The sequence below is a fragment of the Heterodontus francisci genome, unplaced genomic scaffold (genome assembly GCF_036365525.1).
Source record: "Heterodontus francisci isolate sHetFra1 unplaced genomic scaffold, sHetFra1.hap1 HAP1_SCAFFOLD_91, whole genome shotgun sequence".
Lineage (NCBI taxonomy): Eukaryota > Metazoa > Chordata > Chondrichthyes > Heterodontiformes > Heterodontidae > Heterodontus > Heterodontus francisci.
Genome location: NW_027140989.1, coordinates 3,025,991 through 3,047,103, shown reverse-complemented (window position 1 = coordinate 3,047,103; position 21,113 = coordinate 3,025,991). Strand labels below are relative to the sequence as shown.

Below are 21,113 nucleotides of genomic sequence, written 5' to 3'. Positions count from 1 at the left end.
AATGAACTTCAACTTGAAGAATGATGAGTTAATAAGCGACATGCAATACCGATTTGCTAAGGACAAATCATGTGCGACTAACCTGATTGAATTCTTGGGGTTGACTTTGCTGAAGGTAGTTGGATCGATATTGGATATCTGCTTTTTAAAAGGCATTCGATCAAGTCGTACATAACAGAGTTACACAGAAAATAGAAGTTCATGTTAAAAATTGATGCTGGTATGCTGAGATGGTAGTTGGCTAAAGGATAGGAGACAGAGTGTAGTAGTGAACTGATGTCTTTTTAATGCGAAGAAGTATGCAGTCGGCTGACACAGAAACCTTTATTAACAACATTGCTTTCAAAGGACCATAATTTGGAAGTTTGAGGAGGACAAAATACAAAGAAATGTATGTGAATAGTAAAGAGCTGTAAGTTTCAGGTAGATGTTACCTGAACAGAGGTGAGACAGAGAATATCCAACCCGTCTCACCTTGAGATTCCGGACCAACATGGACCAACAAGGTACAGAGTCAAGTTCCGCGATCAAGTCAGAGAGTTTATTAGGCTTAACTAAGATGCACAAAGTCAATCCTTAGCAACAACAATAAGTATACAGTAACACTCAGTACTGGTTCTTGCTTCTGCGCTTGCTGGGGCATGGACTTCTCTCCTTCTTCTTCTCTTGCTGTGTTGACCATAGTCTATCTTCTCCTTCTAAGTGTGCCAACAATGTTCTGTTCACCCCTTGCTAAGTGTATCGATGATATCCCCTATCACCCTTTATTTTACCATATTAGGTTCCGAATTGTTCCGATTATCCTAATTTGTTTAATCTACACACTTTACAGATGCTTCCTGTGTCTTTCACTTTTAGCAAGTATCCTTGTGTTCCTGGTTGAGTCTCTCTCATAAGGGGAAACATCCTCTCAGTATCCACCCTGCCAAGTGATCTCAAGATCTTATGGATTTCAATAAGATCACTTCTCATTCTCCTTAATTCCAATGGATACAGGCCAACCGGTCCAACTATTTCCCAGAAGATAACCCCTTCATCCCAGCGATCAGTCGAGTGAACCTTCTCTGAACTGCTTCAAATGCAATTTCTGTGCTTTCATCAGTAAGGAGACCAAAACTGTACACAGTATTACAGATACAGTCTCACCAATAACTGACATCATTCCATTTCTCTTCCTAAACTCATGTTGTCCGTGCATACTAACATTTTGTGATTCATGTACCAGGATACCCAACTCTGTCGCGTTGTTTTACTGTATGTTTCTTTTCCATGTTGATTCAGCGCGTCATGAATGAAACGGCTGCAAGTGGTAATGTATTCGTGAGGGCCGAGTCAAACCGAGTGGGAAGATAGTGTGGGATCTCGGACGAAATAAATGAAGCTGCAAGGAGTCAGATTTCATAATTGTTCCCGCCAAATTAGGTTTCTTTTTTAATCTTTGCCTTGTTTTGCTATCTGAAATTGGCGGGCTTTTTGAGTACGATTACATTTCAGTTACAGTTCAACCAATCAGGGCGCAGCATTTCCCGCCGCCCTTTTATTTCCCAGAGCTGGTTTCAAACTTGACTGATGGACGGGGCTGCATCCAATCACAACACTAGGGCGGTCCCTCTACTGTCTTAAATAGACATTCCCTGAGCAGCCTCAACATTTACAGTGTCTTTGTTCCACATCTTCTACCACAATGGCCAGAACAAAGCAGACAGCGCGCAAATCGACCGGAGGGAAAGCTCCCCACAAGCAGCTGGCTATCAAAGCGGCCCGCAAGAGCGCTCCAGCCATGGGCGGAGTGAAGAAGCCTCACCATTACAGACCCGGCACTGTGGCTCTGCGGGAGATCCGCCGCTACCAGAAATCCACCGAGCTGCTCATCCGCAAACTGCCCTTCCAGCACCTGGTGCGGGAGATCGCGCAGGACTTCAGGACCTCTGCGCTTCCAGAGCTCGGCCGTCATGGCCCTGCAGGAGGCCAGCGAGGCTTACCTGGTGGGGCTCTTTGAGGACACCAACCTGTCGCCAACCAAGCGAGTCACCATCATGCCCAAAGACATCCAGCTGGCCCGCCGTATCCGCGGGGAGCGCGCCTAATCTCACCCTGCCCCGAACTGAGTTTGGCATCAAATAACACAACGGCTTTTTTAAGAGCCACCAAATCGGCAAAACAAAGAGCTGCGATCTCTGCAGCAGAGAAATGTGGTCGAGAGCAGCGAAACCAATGTGCACAGATCATTTTATTGGAGGGGCGAGCAGTTTAGGACTAAACAAAAGCTTTATTTGCGCAGAAACGCTGGAATTGTTAAAATGCCTGACAAATATCTCCAGAGGCAAGCGGCTAAATCCCGAATCATACCAACACAAAGCAGCGCTTGCATTATAAAATTGCCGTCTCTCAGACAGGAACCAGCCCTTTCACAGATAAAGTGCGTGGCTCTGAAAAGAGCCTTTGGGCCAGCTGGAGGTGTCTGGGGATGATGCGCGTCTTCTTGTTTTCCCGGGCCGCGTTGCCGGCTAGTTCGACGATTCCTTCTGTCAGATACTCGAGCACAGCAGCCAGATAGACCGGGGCTCCGGCACCGACACGCTCAGCATCGTTCCCTATTTCTCGGGAGCCAGTGAACACGAACAACCGGGAACTGCAGTCCAGACTGAGAGGAGTGAGACTTGGCTTTGGACTGAGGTTTACCACCGGTTTTCCCTCTTCCAAACATTAACACCCCACCCGCCCCCTCCAAAAAAAAATCTTTCATCATAAAAATCTGTAAAAACTACATTACAAAACAGTTCAGGAAGAATGATCAAATCCGTCCACTTATCCCTTCTGGATGAATGATAGTGAGGACACTGGTGATTGGTCACTCTGTGCAGCTTCTCATTGTGTTGTTCATGTTACCAATCAGATAGTTGCTTAGTTCACCAATCCGGAGGCATCACGTTAATAGGGCGGAATATAACCGCTCAGGATCGGCAGATTCCAAACAGCTTCTTTTTCAAATTTGAAAAGCCCGCCAACAGATTTGTAAAACAAGGAGCGGCTTCACTGCAGATCACGTTAATAGATCATATAGCCTTACGACAGGGATGTAAAAATATCCCCCATATTGTATTATTTCACATTTTCTCACAAGTTCCAGATTCGCTTTTACAATCCGACATCTATTCGGCTTCATTCTCTGTCCTGTTTTAAAACAGTCTGTAACCGGCAGGCAAAAAGCCTCATTCACAACATTCTGTAACCGGATACATTTCAGATCAATGTTAGAAAAAACGCATCTCGCATTATAAATTGGTCCCGATTCGTGGGAAACAAAAGAGAGTGTGGATTTTCAGTGTGAGGTGTTAAAGAGTGAGACTGAGGGTTCCGACACAACCGGGGTTTCTAAATAATGTACTTATTAATTATTGAAACTAAAGTTATGGAAGTCTGGGCCTTTCTCTTTGTTAGTGTCCGATATGTGAATTTGGAGTTTAATCTGTACCTGTCAGTTTCTGCTATGGAAGGTTGTTTGATTTTGCCTCTGTACTTGTTAGTCAGTAATATGTTTGAAGAGCTTCACACTGCACATGTTAATTGATGACAGGTGAGTCTGGTTTTCACTCAACATGTCAGTCTCTGGTTTGGAGGCCTCGACTGTATTCTGTCCCTATCAGACATCTATAGATGATGGTATGTTTTAACCTGTTCCTGCCAATCTGTTTTATGTAAGTACTGTTTATTATCTGTATCTGTAAGTTTCTGATGAATGAATGTGGAGTGTATCATATCCCTGTCAGTGATCTTTAAGAGTTATTTTACACGGTAACTGCCAGTATCTGATATGTGAGTGTGGGTTGTGATGTGCATCTGCCTGTTTCTGGTATGTGACATGAGCATTGTTTTTACTCTGTGTGTGTTAGCCTCACGTGTCAGAAGCTGGGTTTAATTGTACATCTCACTTTCTGCTGTATGATTGTGGATTTTCATCTGTAAAGTTAATTTCTGAAATGCGCGTGTGAATTTTATTCTGTGTGCCAATTTCTGGTATGTGAGTGTGTGTTCTTTCTGTTCCTGTCAGTTTCTGACATGTGAATATGGATTTTCCTCTGTTCTGGTCAGTTACTGCAATGAAAGGCGCTCCTTTATTCTGTGCAGTCAGTTTCTGGTCTGGAAGAAAGATTTTTATTCTTTACCTTTTATATTCTGACAAGTGAATGTGAGATCACCCTGTATCTGTCAGTTTGTGATATGTTACTGTGTCTTTTACTCTTCACCTGTCAGTTTCTGATATGTGAATGTGGATTTTATTCTGTATCTGTCAGTTACTACAAAGCAAGTATGTATTTTATTCTGTACCTGTTTGTTTCTTGTAATTGATTGGAGCTCTAGCTCTATATCTGTCAGTCTCTGGAATGTGAATGTTGCTATTACTCTGTGTCTGTCTGCGTCAGATTTGTCAGCAAGTGTTTTTACTTTCCCTTTCTGTTCCTGACATATGAATGTGGATTTTACGATGCATCTCTCAGTTACTGGTATGTGATTGTGGGTTTTATTCTGTATCCACAAGCCTATGATTAGTGATTGTGGCTTGTGTCCTCGGCCTGTCATTATCTTGTTTCATATGCCCATTATTCTGTGCATGTTACTTTATGGGAAATGACTGCAGGATTTACACTTTTCCTGCCATATTACCACTATGGCTTCCAGAGCTGCTCAGAAGCCGGAAACTCTGTGGTTAGTAACTCACGTCCAAACTCCTAAAAGACTTTCCACCACTGACAAGCCACAAGTCAGAAGTCTGATGGATTACTCCCCACTTGCCTGGATGTATGCACCTCTAACAATACTCAAGAAACCCTATACCATCCAGGACAAAGCAGTAGGCTTGAGTGGCTTACCATTCACCAGCTTAACCATTTACTCCCTCCACCACCAGTGCACAGTGTGTACCATCTACAAGACGTACTGCATCAACCAGAGGAAGCACCATGAAACAGCACCTGCCAAACCCACGACATCTGCTACAAAGTAGAACATGGGCAGGAAACGTATGAGAACATGACCACCTGCAATTTGATCACCAGTTCATATGTCATCCTGGCTTGGAAAAATAACACCATTCCTGCATCATCATTCAGTCCAAATTCTGCAACTCCCTACCTAACACCACTTTGGGTGTACCTACACTACAAAGACTGGAGGGAGCAAGAAGGCCACAAGACACCATCTTCTAAATGGCAATGAGGGATGGACAACTATTACTGGCCTTCCTGGAGATGCTCACATCCCATAAACATACACTACAAATAATCATAAAGGTGTGCATATGAATAGCATTCGTTCTGTGTCTGTTCATCACTGGTACAGTATGAGTGTGGAAGTCATTCTCCATCTGTCAGTCTGAAAGACATGATCTGTTTGTTTATATTTAAAAAACAATGAAGAAACTCTTACACATCTCGATCTGTCCAACTATCTGTCCCTCTTTGTATAGTATGAGAGTGAGGGATTTATTCTTTATCCCAGAATGTGGAATGTGACTGTGGTTTTTTCTCTGTATCTGATAAACACATATGGGGTTTCCACAGTACCTGCCAACTTCTGATGTGAGTGTGGGTTTTATTATGCATCTATCAGCTTCTGGTATGTAAGTGTTGGTTTTGTAATGTACCTGACAGTTTCTGCTGAAGTGAACAGTGGTTTTGTTTTGAATGTCTCACTATCTGTTATGTGAGAATGAGCATTGTTTTGTACTTGTAAATTTCTGGAATAGATGAAAGCTCTTTACATTGAACATAATACTAAGCAAAATACTGTGAATGCTGGAAATTAAAAAACAGAAAATGCTGTAAAACACTCAGCAGGCCTGCCAACATCTGTGGAGACATAAACAGAGTTAACCTTTCAGGTCAATGGCCGTTCATCATTGTTCTGAAATTTTAACTGTCTCCCTCTCTCCATAGGTGCTGCCAGACTTGCAGAGTATTTCCAGCATTTTCTGCTTTCATTTACACTGTACCTTCTTTATTCTGGCGAGTGAATGTGGGATCACTCTTCACCCTTTCATTTCTGATATGGGAATGTGGATTTTACCCAGCATGTTGTCATTTACTGCAAAGGAAATATCTGTTTTAATCTGTAGCTTTTTGTTTGTGGTAATTGATTGTGGATTTTACCCTGCATCTGTCAGTCTCTGTAATGTGAATGCCGCTATTACTCAGTACTTGTCTGTGCATGATTTGTGAGGGTATGTTTTACTTTCCCTGTCTGTTTCTGGCATGTGAATATGGATTTTACTGTGTACCTCTGAGTTACCTTATCTGTATGTGGGTTTTATTCTGTTTCTGCATGTCTCTGGTGAGTGTAACGTTTTCCCTGTACCTATCAATATCACACTTGTCAGTATGGCCATTATTCTGTACTTGTTGCTTTATGGTTGTGCTTTTCCTGTCAATATCTGATATGCTACTATACATTTTATTCTGTATTTGTCAGATTCTGCTACGTGATATTGGCTTTTTTCTGTCTGTCTGTGTCTGGTATGTCATTATCAGTTTTACTTTTTACTGTGCACCTATTAGCTTCTGGTATTTGAGTAGGAGGTTCACATTGCATATTTCAATTTGTTCTGTGAATCTGCTTCGACCTTGAACGGACAGTTTCTATTCTGTGACTGTACTTTTAAAGGGTGATTGTTAATTTCTGCGGAATAGGTGTTCATTTTACTCTGTGCATGTCAATCTCTGCAATGGGAATTTGTGATTTATGCTGAATCTGCCATTTGTTTATCTTGATGGTGTGCTTAATTCTGTTCCTGTCAATCTCTGTTAAAACGGTATTTTTTCTGAATATTTGTCAGTCTCTGAAGTGTGAGTGTGGGATTTCCTTGGTACCTGTAAGTTTCTCGTGTGAATGAGAGGTTTTTAATTCTGTACATGGCAATTCCTGATTAACGAGCATGGGTTTTACTCTGTAACCCTCATACTCTGGTCTTTGAGGTTGTGTCTTTCTTTCTTCTTGTTACCTGTCTGTTTCTGAAAAGTTGGTTTGAATTTTACTTTGTACCAGTTTCATTCTGATCCCCATTTGTGGGGTTTACTCTGCACCTCGCACTTTCTTATTGATTGAGTTTTATATCTGTACCAGTCAGTCTCTGGAATTTGCATCAAGATTTTACTCGACCTCAGTCTAACTCAGAATCGTGAGTGTTGGTTTTTATCTTGTTTCCTTGTATTTTTCAGTATGGAACTGTACTTGTCACTTTCTGGTATGTGTGTGTAGCTTTTATTTCATGGCTGTCAGTTTCTGTTGTGTTTTTCTGTATTGGGTGCGGGGGGAGGGGGTGGGGGGTGGCACGGGGGTTTGCTTCATGCCTGTCAGTTTCTGGTGTGTTAGTGCAGTTTTATTCTTTTATCGTGGGTGAGTGTTTTTTTTCACTTCTTTTGCTGTATTATTCAGTTTCTTGGACACGGGTGTAAGTTTCACTCTTTCTCTCTCAATCCCTAGTCTACAGTTTATCTCTGTCAGTTTCTGATTTTGAGTGTTGGTTTATCTGTATCTGTCACTTTGTTTTATGTGAGAAACATCTTATTCTGTATCTTTCAGTTTCTGATGTTTGTTTGTGTTTCTTGAACTTGTGCCCCTCAGTTTATTGCATGTGAATGTGGGTTTGACTGTTAATCGAACACTTTCTTGTATATGAGTGGTGTTCACTCTTTATCTTTGATTGTCTGGTTTGTAAATTTAAGTTTTAACCTGTGCATTTAAATTTCTAATGTGCACTTATGGTTTTTAACCTGTCTATGTCACGGTCTGGTATACAAGTACGATTTTTAGTCTGGCTTTTGAGTCCGGATTGTACACCACATCTCTACATTCTCTAGAATGTGAGTGTGATTTTTAATCTGTACATGGCAATTCCTGATTAACGAGCATGGGTTTTACTCTGTAACCCTCATACTCTGGTCTTTGAGGTTGTGTCTTTCTTTCTTCTTGTTACCTGTCTGTTTCTGAAAAGTTGGTTTGAATTTTACTTTGTACCAGTTTCATTCTGATCCCCATTTGTGGGGTTTACTCTGCACCTCGCACTTTCTTATTGATTGAGTTTTATATCTGTACCAGTCAGTCTCTGGAATTTGCATCAAGATTTTACTCGACCTCAGTCTAACTCAGAATCGTGAGTGTTGGTTTTTATCTTGTTTCCTTGTATTTTTCAGTATGGAACTGTACTTGTCACTTTCTGGTATGTGTGTGTAGCTTTTATTTCATGGCTGTCAGTTTCTGTTGTGTTTTTCTGTATTGGGTGCGGGGGGAGGGGGTGGGGGGTGGCACGGGGGTTTGCTTCATGCCTGTCAGTTTCTGGTGTGTTAGTGCAGTTTTATTCTTTTATCGTGGGTGAGTGTTTTTTTTCACTTCTTTTGCTGTATTATTCAGTTTCTTGGACACGGGTGTAAGTTTCACTCTTTCTCTCTCAATCCCTAGTCTACAGTTTATCTCTGTCAGTTTCTGATTTTGAGTGTTGGTTTATCTGTATCTGTCACTTTGTTTTATGTGAGAAACATCTTATTCTGTATCTTTCAGTTTCTGATGTTTGTTTGTGTTTCTTGAACTTGTGCCCCTCAGTTTATTGCATGTGAATGTGGGTTTGACTGTTAATCGAACACTTTCTTGTATATGAGTGGTGTTCACTCTTTATCTTTGATTGTCTGGTTTGTAAATTTAAGTTTTAACCTGTGCATTTAAATTTCTAATGTGCACTTATGGTTTTTAACCTGTCTATGTCACGGTCTGGTATACAAGTACGATTTTTAGTCTGGCTTTTGAGTCCGGATTGTACACCACATCTCTACATTCTCTAGAATGTGAGTGTGATTTTTAATCTGTACATGGCAATTTCTGACATGTGTCTGTGAGGTTTACTTTGTACATTTCATTCTCTGGTCTGTGACTGCTGAATTTATTCTGCATCTGTCAGTTTATGTTAAGTGACATTGAGTTTTAGTCTGTATCTGTCAGTATCTGGTTTATAAATCTTCTTAATTATGTGTGTGTTTTATTCTGCATCTGTCAGAGTGTGAAGTGCAAGTGTTGGGTTTTCTTTGTGTCTGTCAGTTATGGATGAGAGATTTTCACTCTCTAACAGTAAATTTCTTGGAATTCACTGTGGATTTCACTCTGTGTCTGTCAGTCTCTGCTAGTTGAGTGTGGCTTTTATACTGCATTTGCTATTTTCTGATATGTAAATGTAGATTTTAATCTTTACCTGTTATTTTCTAGTATGCGAGTCTGGGTGTCAATCTATATCTGTCAGTTTCTCATATGTGAGGGAGGCAGTTATCCTGCACCTGTTACTTTCTGAAATGTGTGAAGGTTTTTATCTTTCCCTGTCAGTTTCTGGTATGTGATTGTGGCCTTTGTTCTGTCCCTATCTGTTTCTGTGAGTGGCATGTGGGTTCTGTTCCTGTCAGTATCTGGTGTGTGAATGTGGGTTTATTCTGTATCTTTCAATTTTGGAATTTGAGTGAGCACCTTTCAGCTTCTGTTAATTGAATGAGGGGTTAAATCTGCACCTGTCCATTGATAGTATATGAATGTTTATTTTACTCTGTACCTGTCAGTTTATGGAACATGCAGGGGTCCCCCCCCCCCGCCCCCCCACCTGCCAACTTCCAATATGTGATTGTTGTTTTATTCTATACCTGCCATTTTCTGTATATAATTATGGTTTTTGATCTTTACCTGTCAGTTTCTGTTACTTGAGTGAGTTTTCCTTTGCACCAGTTGGTTTCTGGTATGTGAGTGTCACTGTTAAGCTGCACCTGTAAATTAATATATAACAGTGTGGATTTATTCTGTATCTTTCAAACTCGAGTGTGTGATATGGGGCTTTTCTCTGAACCTTTCTATTTTGGTCTGTGTGTTTTAATCTGCAGCTTACAGTTCCTGATAGGTGTGTGTGCACATTTTCTTTTGTTCTGCAGCTATCAATGTCTACTGCACAAGTATGTGTGTTATTCCTCTCATTCAATTTCTCTTATTGGAGAATTGATTTTCCTTTGTCCCTCTCAGTCTCTGGTATGTGTCCATGTGTTTTACGTGGTAACTGTCTGTCTCTGTTAGGCGACTCTGGTGTTATTTTCTATCTGACAGTCTCTTGCATGTGAGTGGTTTTATTTTCTTCACTGTAGCTGTCAGTCTCCCTTCTGTGGCTGGAGGTTTTAATCTTTACTTTAACTCTTTAATAATTTGTAATTGTGAATTTCACTCTGTGTCTGTCTGTTTACAGTATAGGAATGTGTTTATTTTCTTTTAATCATCAGTTCCACAGAATCATAGAAAGTTTAAGGCACGGAAAGAGGCCACTTGTTCTAATCCCACTTTCCAGGACTTGGTCCGGAACCCTGCAGTTGACGGCATTTGAGGTGCCGAGCCAGAGTACTTCTGAATTAGTTGAGGGTTCCTGCCTCAACTATCCTTTCAGGCAGTGAGTTCCAGACCCCCAACACCCTCTGGGTGATTTTCTTTCCCTCATCTCCCCACTAATTTTTCTACCAATCACTTTAAATCTCTGGCCTTCGTCACTGACCTCTCTGTTAATGTGAATAGACCCTTCACCGCCAAACTGTCCAGGTCCCTCAAAATTCTATAAATTTCAATCAGATCTCCCCTCAGCCTTCATTGTTCCAAAGAGAAAAACCGCAGCCTATCCAATCTTTCCACACAGCTGCATTTTTCCAGCCCTGGCAACATCCAAATAAATCTCCTCTGAACACACTCCAGTCCAGTTACATCCTTTCTGTAATTAGGTGACCAGAACTGCACACAGTTTCAGGTATGTGAGGGTGAGATTCACTCTCTATCTTACTGTCTCCAGGATGTGTCCCTCTTGTGAGATTGATATAGTGTCTTTCACTTTGATCGTGGGTGTGCTTTTGAATTGAGATTGAGGCACCTAACTTTCAGCAGTACAGAATTGGAATGGATTCGAAACAATGTCTGTCTCTTCTGCTTTGTTTGATTGCTGGATTGAAAATGTGTCTCTGAACTTGGGATCAGTGAGAGTTTGACTATTTCTGCTCCATGTGACTCTGGAATTAACTGATGGCCTCTGGGAGTGATAACAAACCTACTCTGTGTTGCAAGGAGCTGACTGCACATTTCCTTGTGCCTGGGAATCATCACATTCATTTTGTTCCCTGGAAGTATTTGCCGACAGAAAGGAAGAACAATATATCTTGTAACTGAAGATCAGTTGAGGTGGAAGCGAGAAAAGAGATTAATGTAACATTTCAATTAATAATCATTATTACTAACCACAAATACTCACCAGAAATACAAAGAATGTCAGTGTCTGATTTCACTGCAGATCTCAGCATCTGCTGATCAGGTGTTTTAACCGATTTACAACAATTTAGTGACATCCAGAAACAAGCCAACATCTGCACTCTTCCAAGATTGCGATTACCTGAGTGATGTTTGTGCAGATCAGGTTTGGCCAGTCTGGACATAGCAGTGGAAGCCTTACCCATGCGCTTGTTGATTTCTGCATCTACAGACAGGTTACTGGTGATAGTTGAGCCGAGGCAGGTGAATTCTTGAAAGGTACACTCACAGTAAACAGCGTGAAACAGGAGTTAAACCACGAACATGTATTACAGAACTGAGGCGAGAAACAGAAAAGATTTTCAACAGCAGCTTATTCACGTTCGGTCTCACTTACCTAGTGCACACACAGGCCGAGAAAGGCCTCTCCATTCCGCCGCTCACTCCATGTTCCGGGATCAGTTCATCCTCCACAGTGCCTCTCACAAACAGCCCGCGACTCTCCCTGAACTTGCCCCGGAGTCAATGGAGATCTCTGGTCCAGACTGCGGACAGTATCCCAAAGCAATGTGCTGCTGGAAGCAGATTGCTGTTTACTGCCTTACCCCTAGGCTGCAATATCTCCATTCCCTCTGTTAAAAACAAACTCTTCCCGCTCACTGAGTAAATGGCGTTCAACAGATTTGCTGGAGTAGGGGAGCTCGCATGCGCCCGTTCGCTCATTCACAATCACCGGTGGAGGCGGGGCTGTACCGCGCATGTGCTTCATTCGGCAACAGTTTGAACAACAATAATCAATCGGAACTTTCTCCAGTTCAGTTTTATCTGATTTTGAGCAATGGAACCGGGACTGTGGGCAAGATTAGAGAAGGTTTCCAGCTGGGAGATGACCCCTTTACCAAGCTCAACTTGAGATCATTCTCTGCACTATGTTTGCTGTTCATTAGCTCAAATTCTCAAAGTGATCCTCCGAGAGAGTCGATGTGTTTGCCGGAATGGGGCAGGAGTTAATATCTGATAGTTACAGTCACAGATCAATTTAATGAGATTGTAACGTCTGTTTCCCCAGGCGGATCTTTCGAGATAAAACGAATCTTACAGTTCAGCCTAAAACTCAATAATTACAGGCCAGTCAGTCTAACCTCAGCAGTGGGTAAATTATTGAAATCTATTCTGAGACAAGATAAACTGTCACTTAGAAAGGCACATACCAACTGAATTGAATTTTAAAAAGAATGACAGATCAGGGTAGTGCAGTTGATGGATTCTACATTAATTTTAGCTTTTGACAGGCCCCCAAAATGCAGACTCTTTATAAAATAAAATCTCATGGGATCCAGGGAAATGCAGCAAGGTGGATGCAAAATTGCCTCAGTGGAAGGAAACGCAGAGTAATTGTTGACGGCTGCTTTTGAGACTGGAGGGCTGCTTCCAGTGGTTTTCCCCAGGGCTCAGTAATGGGTCCCCTGTTTTTTTGATGATCTATATGAACAAGTTGGACATAAATGTTGAGGGACACGATCAAGAGGTTTACAGACGACACCAATATTGGCCGTGTGGAAGATAGAGAGGAGGATTGCTGTGGACTGGAGGAAGATGTTTATGGTCAGGTCAGAAGGGCAGAAAAGTGGTGCATAGAATTCAACCCGGAGAAGTGTGACGTGATGCACTTGGGGAGGTCAAACAATGCAAAGGAATACACGATTAATGAGAAAATACTGAGAGGTGCAGAGGAGGTGAGGGACCTTGGAGTAAATGTCCACAGATCCCTGAAGGTGACAGGGCAGTGCGGTAATATGGTTAAGAAGACATATGGAATCCATGCCTTTATTAGCCGAGGTATAGAATATATGAGGAGGAAGGTTATGCTGGAACCTTATCATCATTGGTTAGGCCACAACTTGAGTCCTGTGTGCAGTTCTGGTCACCTCATTACAGAAAGGATGTAACTGCACCAGAGAGGGTACAGAGGAGATTTACGAGGATGTTGCTGGGACTGAAAAATGCAGCTATGAGGAAAGATTGGAAAGACTGTGGTTGTTCTCCTTGGTACAGAGAAGGCTGACGGGAGATCTGATTGAAATGTATAAAATGTTGAACGGCCTGGATAGAGTAGAGCTGAAGGGTCTATTGACCTCAGCAGAGAGATCAAAACCTGTCCTGGGAACTCTACATTTAGCGAACAGTTCGACATGAAAATGTGTAGATGTGAATATTGTGTCGGAGAGAGTGTATTAAAGGTGCTGACGGGTTAGTCTAATGTCACTGTGTTTGTGGGTCCGAGTCCGAGTCCCTCCTGTGTAAAATAAAAAGATTTTCCAGTCACAGAAGCACATTGCTCCCCTTCTCATCCCCAAAGTGGGAATTCAGTGTAGTTTCTTTGTTGATTTCAAGATTTCAGTCCAAAAGTGGAGAACATGTCAGCGATCGGGGGAGAGAGCGCCATCAGTGCAGTAAAAAACGGGTTTCAGTCAAAAATTGAGTCTTTACTTCAAGTACAAACTTTTCGACAGCAAGGATTCTGATGTTAGAGACAGGAAGGATCTAGTCTGGGATTTTGCAGTACCCGAATTTCAGTGGAATTTGAGTGTTTAGGACCAGAGAGAAACAGCAGGTTGTCTCCGCCCCCGTCCGCTCACTGCCTTTAAGTTGCTCTGTGCCGCCACCACCGGCTTCATTTCTGACCCAGTTCTGACTGACAGGGAGAATTTGTGCAGAGTCCCGGACATGACCGATACAGCAGGCGCCGAAACGGCTCCTCCAGCCGCCGCCGCTGAAGTCAAGACTCCCAAGAAGAAGAAAGCGGCTCCCCGGAACAAGTCAGCCGGTCCCACGTTGAGCGAGAAGATCCTCAAGATTGTGGCGGATTGCTCCGATCGCAAGGGGACCTCACTGCCCGCCATAAAGAAGGCTCTGGGTCGGAGCGGTGTGGATGTGGGGAAGTACAGGACACAAATCAAGCAAAGTATCAGGAGGAATGTGAATAAAGGCTCCCTGGTGCAGTGCAATGGAACGGGCGCCTCCGGCTCCTTCAGAATCCCTAAGCAGGGAACCCAGGGAAATGTGGGAAAGAAAGTCAAGTCAGGAGCAGGCAAAAAAACTTTCGTGAAGAAAACAGCTGGCAAGAAAGTGACAGCAAAGAAATCAGCAGCCAAGAAATTACCAGTCAAGAAACTAGCAGCCAAGAAATCGGCAGCGAAGAAAGCAGCAGGCAAGAAAGTGACCAGCAAGAAGGCGGCAACGCCAAAGAAATCCCCAGCGAAGTAAGCAGCGCTTCCGAAAAAGTCTCCTGTGAAGAAGGCCAAAAAACCCAAGAGTGCGGAAAGGTGCTCAAGAAAGTTCAATCATCAAGGGGCAAAACAAAGCCGAAAGCAGCAAAGGCTCAGAAAGCAGCCCCTGGAAAGAAGTGAAACTGCACGGGAAACTTGCAGTCATCTGAACCCAAAGGCTCTTTTCAGAGCCACCCACATTTCTCAGGAAAGAGCTGATCCCCCTATCAAATGATCCCTGTCACGCCGCCGTGTGCACATTTCACATAGAAATGATGGGAAGTAAATACAGGATCCCTGGTGACTCGCTGACATACACTACACTCAGCCCTTCCCCCACTCTCTGCAACAAAACAGAGGGATGTCCCGTCCTCACTGCAACTGGGGATATGTTCGGTACAGTCACAGTTCATGCTCCTTTCACTAATTCAGAGTGAGAGGGTCTAACACAGGAATACTGGCGAGAATTCCCGCGTCACAACTCAAACCCCAATACATGAGTTTCTCTAATTCAGCTGGGGTAAGGTGTTAGCAAAATACTCAATCCGTCTGGGAGGGGAGGTGTGTGGAAACGGGTTGACTTGTGATCGGAAGCACTGTGCTTAGGCGGGTAGATGATCAACTTTTAATTGTTATAGATCCTTATTTGACAGCTCCGGGTTTCTGTTATCTTTGACTATAAAGGCCGAGTCTGGAAGTTTTGTGCTGAGCTCTATTGTTGAGAGTTTTGTTTTTGAATTGGCGGTTGAAGCAAGTGGGAGGCGGAGCTGGAGGATGAAAGACATTTCACAGCTCTGTCTGTCACTCAATTTCCTCCCTGCCCTGCCTCTCACTCTCTGCCCGTTTTTCAGTCAGGTCCGGGCGAGCTGCATAAAAAAGGCAGCAGAAACAGCTCGTTTCTCATTCAGCAACGAGTTGAGTGAAGAAATGTCATGTCTGGAAGAGGTAAAGGAGGCAAAAGATTGGGCAAAGGCGGAGCAAAGCGGCACCGCAAAGTGCTTCGTGATAACATCCAGGGTATCACCAAGCCAGCAATCCGCCGCCTGGCTCGCCGTGGTGGAGTAAAGCTCATCTCGGGTTTGATCGATGAGGAGAACCGCGGGGTGCTGAAGGTTTTCCTGGATAATGTGATCAGAGATGCGGTCACGAACACTGAGCACACAAAGCGCAAGACGGTCACCGCCATGGATGTGGTGTACGCTCTGAAACGCCAGGGCCGCAATCTCTATGGATTCGGCGGCTAAACAAATCCACCCTTTGTACCAAACACAAAGGCTCTTCTAAGAGCCACCCAAAGACTCACAGAGAGAGCAGTGACATGGCAACTTGAATTAATAAGATCAAGTTATCTGAATATTGTTTATCTTTATCAACAACGGCTTTTATGCATCATTCCATTCTCTCAGTAAATTTACATGTCACATAAATTTCACTGTCTTTTTCTCTTCATTATTTATCGAACGCGTCATGAATTAAACGTTTGCATTTGATAATTTATTCCTGAGGGTCTGAACTGCCGGCACGAAGCGGAATTTACTGCCGTTATAGTAAGTAATGACTGGCGCTTTATTCCCGCCAGAGAAAACTATTCAAACTGTGTTGTAAAACACAGAGTGGGATCTAGGAGGAAAGAAATAAACGTGCAAGGAGTGAGATTTTATAATTGTTCCCGCCAAATTAGGTGCTTTTTAATCTTTGCCTTGTTTGCTCATCTGAAATTAGCGGCCTTTTTGAAATTGATAAAATTTCAGTTTCAGTTACAGTTCAACCAATCAGTGCACAGCATTTCCCGCCGCCCTTTGACTTCCCGGAGCTGATTTCAAACTTGACTGATGGACGGGGCTGCATCCAATCACAACACAAGGGCGGTCCCTCTACTGTCTTAAATAGACAGTCCCTGAGCAGCCTCAACATTTGCAGTGTCTTTGTTCCACATCTTCTACCAAAATAGCCAGAACCAAGCAGACAGCGCGCAAATCGACCGGAGGGGAAGCTCCCCGCAAGCAGCTGGCGACCAAACCGGCCCGCAAGAGCGCTCCAGCCATGGGCGGAGTGAAGAACCTCACCGTTACAGACCCAGCACTGTGGCTCTGGGGGAGATCCGCCGCTTCCAGAAATCCACCGAGCTGCTCATCCGCAAACTGCCCATCCAGCGCCTGGTGCGGGAGATCGCGCAGGACTTCAAGACAGACCTGCGCCTCCAGAGATCGGCCGTCATGGCCCTGCAGGAGGCCAGCGAGGCTTACCTGGTGGAGCCCTTTAAGGACACCAACCTGTGCGCCATCCATGCCAAGCGAGTCACCATCAAGCCCAAAGACATCCGGCTGGCCCGCCGTATCCGCGGGGAGCGCGCCTAAACTCACCCTGCCCTGATCTGAGATTGGCATCAAATAACACAACATCTCTTTTAACAGCCACCAAATCGGCAAAACAAAGATCTGCGATCTCCTGTTGTCAGAGAAATGTGGTTTAGAGTAGATCATTTTATTAGAGAGCCGATCATTGTGTAAAAGCTTACGTTTGCATAAACGGTAGATTTGCTAAACTCCCTGACAAATATCGCCAGAGGCGAGCAGCTAAATGCCCGAATCCAGTACTGAGATGGCTGAGGGGAGATCTGATTGAAATGTGCAACATTTTGGCGAGCCTGGAGAGAGTGGAGGTGAAGACTCTGAGCAGAGAGTTCAGTGACTGTGCGGCATATGTTTAAAGTGATAGGCAGAAAAATTAGAGGGAAAACGAGAATTTTATTTTCACCCAGAGGGTGGTGGTGGTCTGGAACTCACTGCCTGAAAGGGTAGTTGAGGCAGAGACCCCCAACTCATTCAAAAGGAATCTGGATATGCATCTTAAATGCTGTAATCTGCAGGGCGACGGTCTGAATGCTGGAAGGTGGGATGAGAATAGGTGGGCCGTTTTTCGGCCGGGACATACACGATGGGGCAAGTGCCCTCGTTGTAGGCCAATACAAAGCAGCGCTAGCATTATAAAATTGCCTTCTCAGACAGCAAGCAGCCTTTTAACAGATAAAGTGGGTGGCTCTGAAAAGAGCCTTTGGGTTCGCAGATTTAAGTCAGGCCGCTTCACTTGCTCTTGTGCTCCGAGCGGTGGTTTTCTTGGGGAACACGGCCCACAGGGAACTGCAGTCCAGCCCGGGAGGCGCGAGACTTGGCCTTGGACCGAGCTTTACCACCGGTCTTCCCTCTTCCAGACATTTCCACAATCTGACAAATACTTTCAGGAAGACTGCTGAGAACCGCCCACAATAGTCCCATTTATACCTTCGAGAGGAATGGTGTCGGGGGCACTGGTGATTTGTCACTCTGTATTGGGTGTCATTGTACTCTTCATGTGACCAATCAGAGAGCGGCTGAATTCACCAATCCGGAGACGCCAAGGAGATGAGGGCGGAAAATAACGGCGCGAAATTGTCAGACTGCAAACGATTTTTCAAATTTGAAAATCCCGCCAATATATTTGTAAAACACAGAGCGGCTTCAATATAGATCATCACATTTTTAGGTAACTTGGTTTTACCGCAAATATTTTAAAATCTTTTTTATATTGTATTATTCTGCATGTGGTAACAATTTCCAGATTGGCTTTCACATTCCGCCATCGATTCGAGTTCACTCTCTATCCTTTTTGAAACATTGTATAACCAGCGGACAGAAAGCCTCTTTCACAGCATTCTGTAACCATTTCAGCTCAATGTTCCGAATGATACTGCATCGCTGATTATAGATTGAACCCTATTGGTGAGAGACAACAGCGGAGTTTATAATCTTAGTGTCAGGTGTCAAAGAGTGAGACTGAGGGTTCCCACACCACCGGGGTTTCTAGATAATGTGCTGATTACTTATTGAGGACAAACTTGATCTCGGGATATGAGTGACTGAGAAATGATGTATGTGCGTTAAATCAGATTTTATTATCGAAATATAGCAAAGGGGCCGAATATGAACGCGTCCATTAACAAAGCTCACAAATGGTCAGTAATTAATGATCGGGACATTATTAAGTAGAGACAGGAAGATCGCACGGGCAGTGAAACTGTGTTAACCAGAATCTGTGGGATTAAAACAGAGATCACAAAGGCATTTAGAAAATACAAGTCACTTGCTAAAAATATCAAAACAAATTGATATTATAGAGATAATGTTGTAGCTTTTTGAGAGACGTTGTGGGTGGCTCTTAAATTCGGAACTCGCAGTTTATACACATCCCCAGAGATCTATGTTAATGAAGGATGGGTGAAAACCATGTTCGTGATTGGCTGGTTTACAATGAAGTCAATTCTTGAGGTTCTGTATTTATCTGATTGCTTACTTTAGATAACAAATCAAATTTAGTGTTCTGCGAAGCCACAACATTTCACAGCAGTCAGCTCAGTCCATTGCTCTTGCCTGTCACCTATCCACCGATATCCCTGACTTTCTCAATCCCTCTGCTACTCTCTCTTCAACTGTTTCAGTTTTGCTGGCACCAGCCCGTCACCTTTTTCATTCTGCACGGATCATTCCTCCGCACTTCAGCTTACTCACAGAAGACAAGGTGGCCGAGTGATTAAAACGATGAACTGCTAATCTGTTGTGCTCTGCATGCGTGGGTTTGAATTCCATACTCCTTGTTTCTGTATGTTTAAAATAAGAGCACCGGCTTCGTGTTCCATTCGAGTTCGCTGCTTCTTTCAAAGCAAGAAATACGGATGTGTAAAATAAGCACAGTGACAGTGTTGTAGTGGAGTATTGCATCCAGTTCTGGTTATTTGAGGGTACAGAGTAGATTTATCAGAATGTGTGAAGTCGATAGAGATGGGTTTGTTCTCCATTGAATCAACAACATTGAAACAGTTGAAGAGACAGTAGTAGAGGGAGTCAGAAAGTCAGGCATATTGGTGGAAAGGTGACAGGCAAGATCAGTGGACGAGCTGACTGAAGGGACATTTACATCAAGTGTGAAACATCATGACAAGTGAGACAAGGAAAAACACTTCCCATTAGCTCATTGTACAAGGACACAGTGACAGAAATTCAGTATTTTGGGCAGGAGATGTCGGGTGAACACGGAGTGAGTGGTGATGATCTGGAAGTCACTTCCCACAAGGGAGCTGGAAGTAGAGACAATCAATTATTCAAGAGATTATTGACACAGCATTTGAAGGAATTAAACTTGCAGAGCTACAGGGATCGAGCGGTGGAGTGAGTGTGATTGGATTGCACTGTGGAGAGCTGTCATGGACTCGATGGGCCAAATAGCCTCCTTCGGTGCTGTAAATAACTTTATGTTTACTATTAGTTTCTGACTGAAAACTGATCAGTTTAAAGGCTATTTTAAATCTATATTTATTCAAAAAATGATAAATTTACGGGAGACGTACATGGATGATGAGAATCATTTTATAAATTGCATTGACTTGTTCGGTTTTAAAACAGTTTTTTTAAAATATTTTGTCTGTGTGTAGTTTGTACTCTGTCCCCGTCAGTTCCTAGTCTGAGAGTGTGAGTTTACCTTACATTAATTCATTCTCTGTTATCTGAATGTAGGTTCAATCTTTACCCAGAGCACCGTGTGTGAATTGAACTTTACCTATCTCCCTTTTTATTATTATTTAACAAAGATCTGCACACTCTTGTTTCTGACTGTGAACTCATTTATTAGTTTAGAGGACATGTCTTCTTCAACATAAATTTCGTTGAAAGAAAATTGAAGTTCAGCATTGTGGGAGATGCACATGGATGATGAGAGTCTTTTGTAAGTTTTAATTTGGAAATCACATTGATCATCTTTAAGTTATAAAATGAAGCTGCATTATACAAGAATTGAGGTCTGACCTGAAGCAGAGAACTCAGGTCAACTGCTTGGAAAGCAGATATTCTCAGCATTATACCACCAACACTATGTGAGTTTGACGTATCTAAATGAGTACATTATTCTGTAACATTTATTTTCTGTTATGCGACTATGTCTGGTTCCAGTTCATCATGTCAGCCTCTGGTACTCTGTATGAGGTAGGATTCATGTGCTGTATGTCAGTTTCTGGTACTGCCTGTGAGTGTGAATATATTTCTGTATCCATCAGTCTCTCAAACTGAATGTGAGTGTGGATTAGTTCATTTTTCATCCATCTCCGCAACTGACAGTGAGAATGTGATTCATTCAGTATCTCTGTGTCTCTGGTATTGTTTGTGAATGTGTTGCTTATTCTGTGTTTTTCTGTGACTGGTAGAGTTTGTGAGTGTGGCATTCATTCTGTACCTGTAAGGAAATATTATTGAATGGCATTGTGGACTCAGTGTTTTTAGGCACTCCTAATCGATGTGAATCATATTTGTACTGTGTCCATCTGTTTCACGTCATGTAATTGAGTGTGGGGTGCATTATATAACTGTTAGTCCATGGCTGTGATGGATAGATTTTTGATCTGCAAGGCAGCAAATCGTTCTTGGGACAGCCAGGAAAGTCTAGTTGAGCACAATCACATCAGCCATGATCATATTAAATGGCAGAGTAGGGTGGAGAGGTCAAATAATCTACTCTTGGTCATCT

At 43.0% G+C, this 21,113-nt stretch overlaps 3 protein-coding genes across 3 annotated transcripts; all 3 read left to right on the top strand.

Annotated features, from left to right (window-relative positions):
• The first annotated feature begins 1,684 nt into the window (after positions 1-1,684).
• LOC137361680 (histone H3, embryonic-like) lies at positions 1,685-2,087 on the top strand. The gene is given in 2 exon segments (XM_068026383.1): positions 1,685-1,926; positions 1,928-2,087. Coding segments are annotated over 2 exon segments (402 nt in total).
• Positions 2,088-14,022: 11,935 nt separating this feature from the next.
• LOC137361663 (histone H1-like) lies at positions 14,023-14,562 on the top strand. The gene has a single exon (XM_068026371.1). The coding sequence runs from the start codon at positions 14,023-14,025 to the stop codon at positions 14,560-14,562; it is 540 nt and encodes a 179-aa protein (XP_067882472.1).
• A 934-nt stretch (positions 14,563-15,496) lies between these two features.
• Positions 15,497-15,808, top strand: LOC137361682 (histone H4-like). The gene has a single exon (XM_068026386.1). The coding sequence runs from the start codon at positions 15,497-15,499 to the stop codon at positions 15,806-15,808; it is 312 nt and encodes a 103-aa protein (XP_067882487.1).
• Positions 15,809-21,113: the final 5,305 nt, after the last annotated feature.